The sequence below is a fragment of the Crocodylus porosus genome, unplaced genomic scaffold (assembly GCF_001723895.1).
Source record: "Crocodylus porosus isolate Cpor-Errol unplaced genomic scaffold, CroPor_comp1, whole genome shotgun sequence".
NCBI classification, from domain to species: Eukaryota; Metazoa; Chordata; order Crocodylia; family Crocodylidae; genus Crocodylus; species Crocodylus porosus.
Window position 1 is genome coordinate 4,477,599 of NW_017728914.1, and position 2,016 is coordinate 4,479,614.

The following is a 2,016-nucleotide window of genomic DNA, read 5'->3' on the forward strand; positions in this document are numbered from 1 at the left end:
CCGGATCAGGGCCTCCTAGCCTCTCCCATCATCTGATTCTGGGCCCCTCAAGCTTCCCCACGCCCCAGATTGAGGTCCTGCTAGCCCTCCCTCTGGCCTGATCAGGACCCTGCAAGGCCCCCCACCTGTTCCCCGGCCCCACAAGACTCATTTACCCCCATGTCCCTTGGGGACCCCCATCTCTCTTCCCACACTGATGCCATGCTTACCTATGCTGCTGGCACTGTCCTGGCTGCAGCCAGGGCAGGGAATCCTGCCCACCTGATGCTACTGCCATTGCCCTCCAGGCTGAGCCCAGCCCCTGGAGGCTGCTGCAGGTGAGTGGGGTGCCCCAGGGAGTGGCAGGTAAGTGGCTCTTAACTTGGGTGAAGGGGGAGAGCTGGTGGGGCCCCAGTCTGGGTTAGGGGGCCTTGCCAGCTCCTTCCTTCTGCCCAGACTGGGGCTTCGGGAGGAGCAGGAAGACAGGAAGGAAAGGAACCTGTGGAGTATGGAAAGGAAAGAGGGGGGGTTCTTCCTTCTGTGGCTCCCCTGCTTCATGCTCTCCCTGCTGTCACTCTGATCAAGATAGAGCATTCATTGGGAGTGGTGTCTTCTGGGATGCTGGGGGATTATTCCCAACTAGAATTAGACCTATGGAGCAGTCTCAGAGGATGACTGCAACGTGAGCTCCCTAACCCCTTCAGGTGAGGATTATCTTCAGAAGAGGACCATCTCTGAGACCAGCAGAGAGTACTTAGCTCATCTTTTCCTGCTTAACTTGTGGACACTCCCATTTTTAAGAGCCTTTAACATGTATAATAATACACTAATATGAGTGAAGCACAGGAGTAAGTCCTTGCAAGACCATGGCCCAAATTTGCTATCTAATGGTGTGAACTGTGCAGGTATAATATAGAATTTTTCTGTGTCCAGTTGTATCATGCTGTTAGTGCCCTACTCAGCTGAAAATTGTGGTGTGGTAGATGCTGAAACTGTAAAGAATTTGTACTAAACTGAAATTTCTTTTGTTTATTTTCTTTCTATTTCAGATTGATTGCAATGTCTCACTGCATTGGTCTGTTATCCATTGCTGCTAAGTTCAGTTTGCTGGTTTTTCTGCTTTCTGCAGTGTTTTTGTGTTCAAGCTTAAGTGACAGAAATCCAGTAAGTATCTATTAATTTAACAGTGAAAGGTGTTTCTAGAAGGGCAGTTAAGTTGTTTGAATTATTGGATACCAGTGGGATGAAAATAGCCTTATGTATTCTCAAGAATAAGGTGTATGACATACATGGTAGGGCATCACCTCTCAACTTCCCAGTGTTATGTCACTTTTAAATATTTTATGGTAAATTTTGTTTCTTAACACCTGATAAAGTAATTTCTGCATCACCTCTTACTAAGCAGTAAAGAGAAGGATGTGGAATAGACAATAGGATCCCGGCTACCCTCACATTTTGACCTATTTATTATTAAAAAAATAATTTAAACAGCAGAAAATGAAACTTCAGACCTCTTTTGACAAGTGCCAAAACTAAATATTAGTCTAGAACTGAAGAGAGGGGATGGGAGTAAAGACTCCTAAATTATATTTTCAGTTGTGCCTCTGCTCACTATGTAACTATGAGCAAGTGATTTAGTCTCACATTTTCAAAAGCAACATCTAATCTAGGGCCCTTGCTGTTTTGCGGAAGATACTATAAGCCTGATTTTCAGACTTCAGTTGAAGTGGATGGATGCTGTGTGTACTTGGCACCTCTGGATGTATGTAAATTTAAGTGACCATGTCATGTCTGTACAGTTGCATCTGTCCTCCAGGACTGGTGTTAGACTTTAATTTAAAATTAATCATAGAATCATAGAAGTAGGGTCGGAAGGGACCTTATAGATCTTCAAGTCCGACCCCCTGCCAGGGCAGGAGAAGAAACTGGGCTCAAATGATCCCAGCTAGGTAGGCATCAAGCCTCCTCTTAAAGACCCCCAGGGTAGGAGCCAGCACCACTTCCCTTGGAAGTTGGTTCCAGATCCTAGCCACCCTG

General features: G+C 46.0%; 1 protein-coding gene across 4 annotated transcripts in view; it reads left to right on the forward strand.

Annotated features, from left to right (window-relative positions):
• The window catches only part of SIL1 (SIL1 nucleotide exchange factor), a 234,451-nt gene that overhangs the window by 64,636 nt on the left and 167,799 nt on the right, over positions 1–2,016 (forward strand). For all 4 annotated transcript variants that reach the window (XM_019534832.1, XM_019534835.1, XM_019534834.1 and 1 more), the window contains exon 2: positions 1,029–1,143. In XM_019534832.1, the coding sequence (XP_019390377.1) occupies positions 1,039–1,143 (105 nt within the window). In that variant the 5' untranslated portion in view covers positions 1,029–1,038. The remainder of the gene's footprint in view (positions 1–1,028; positions 1,144–2,016) is intronic.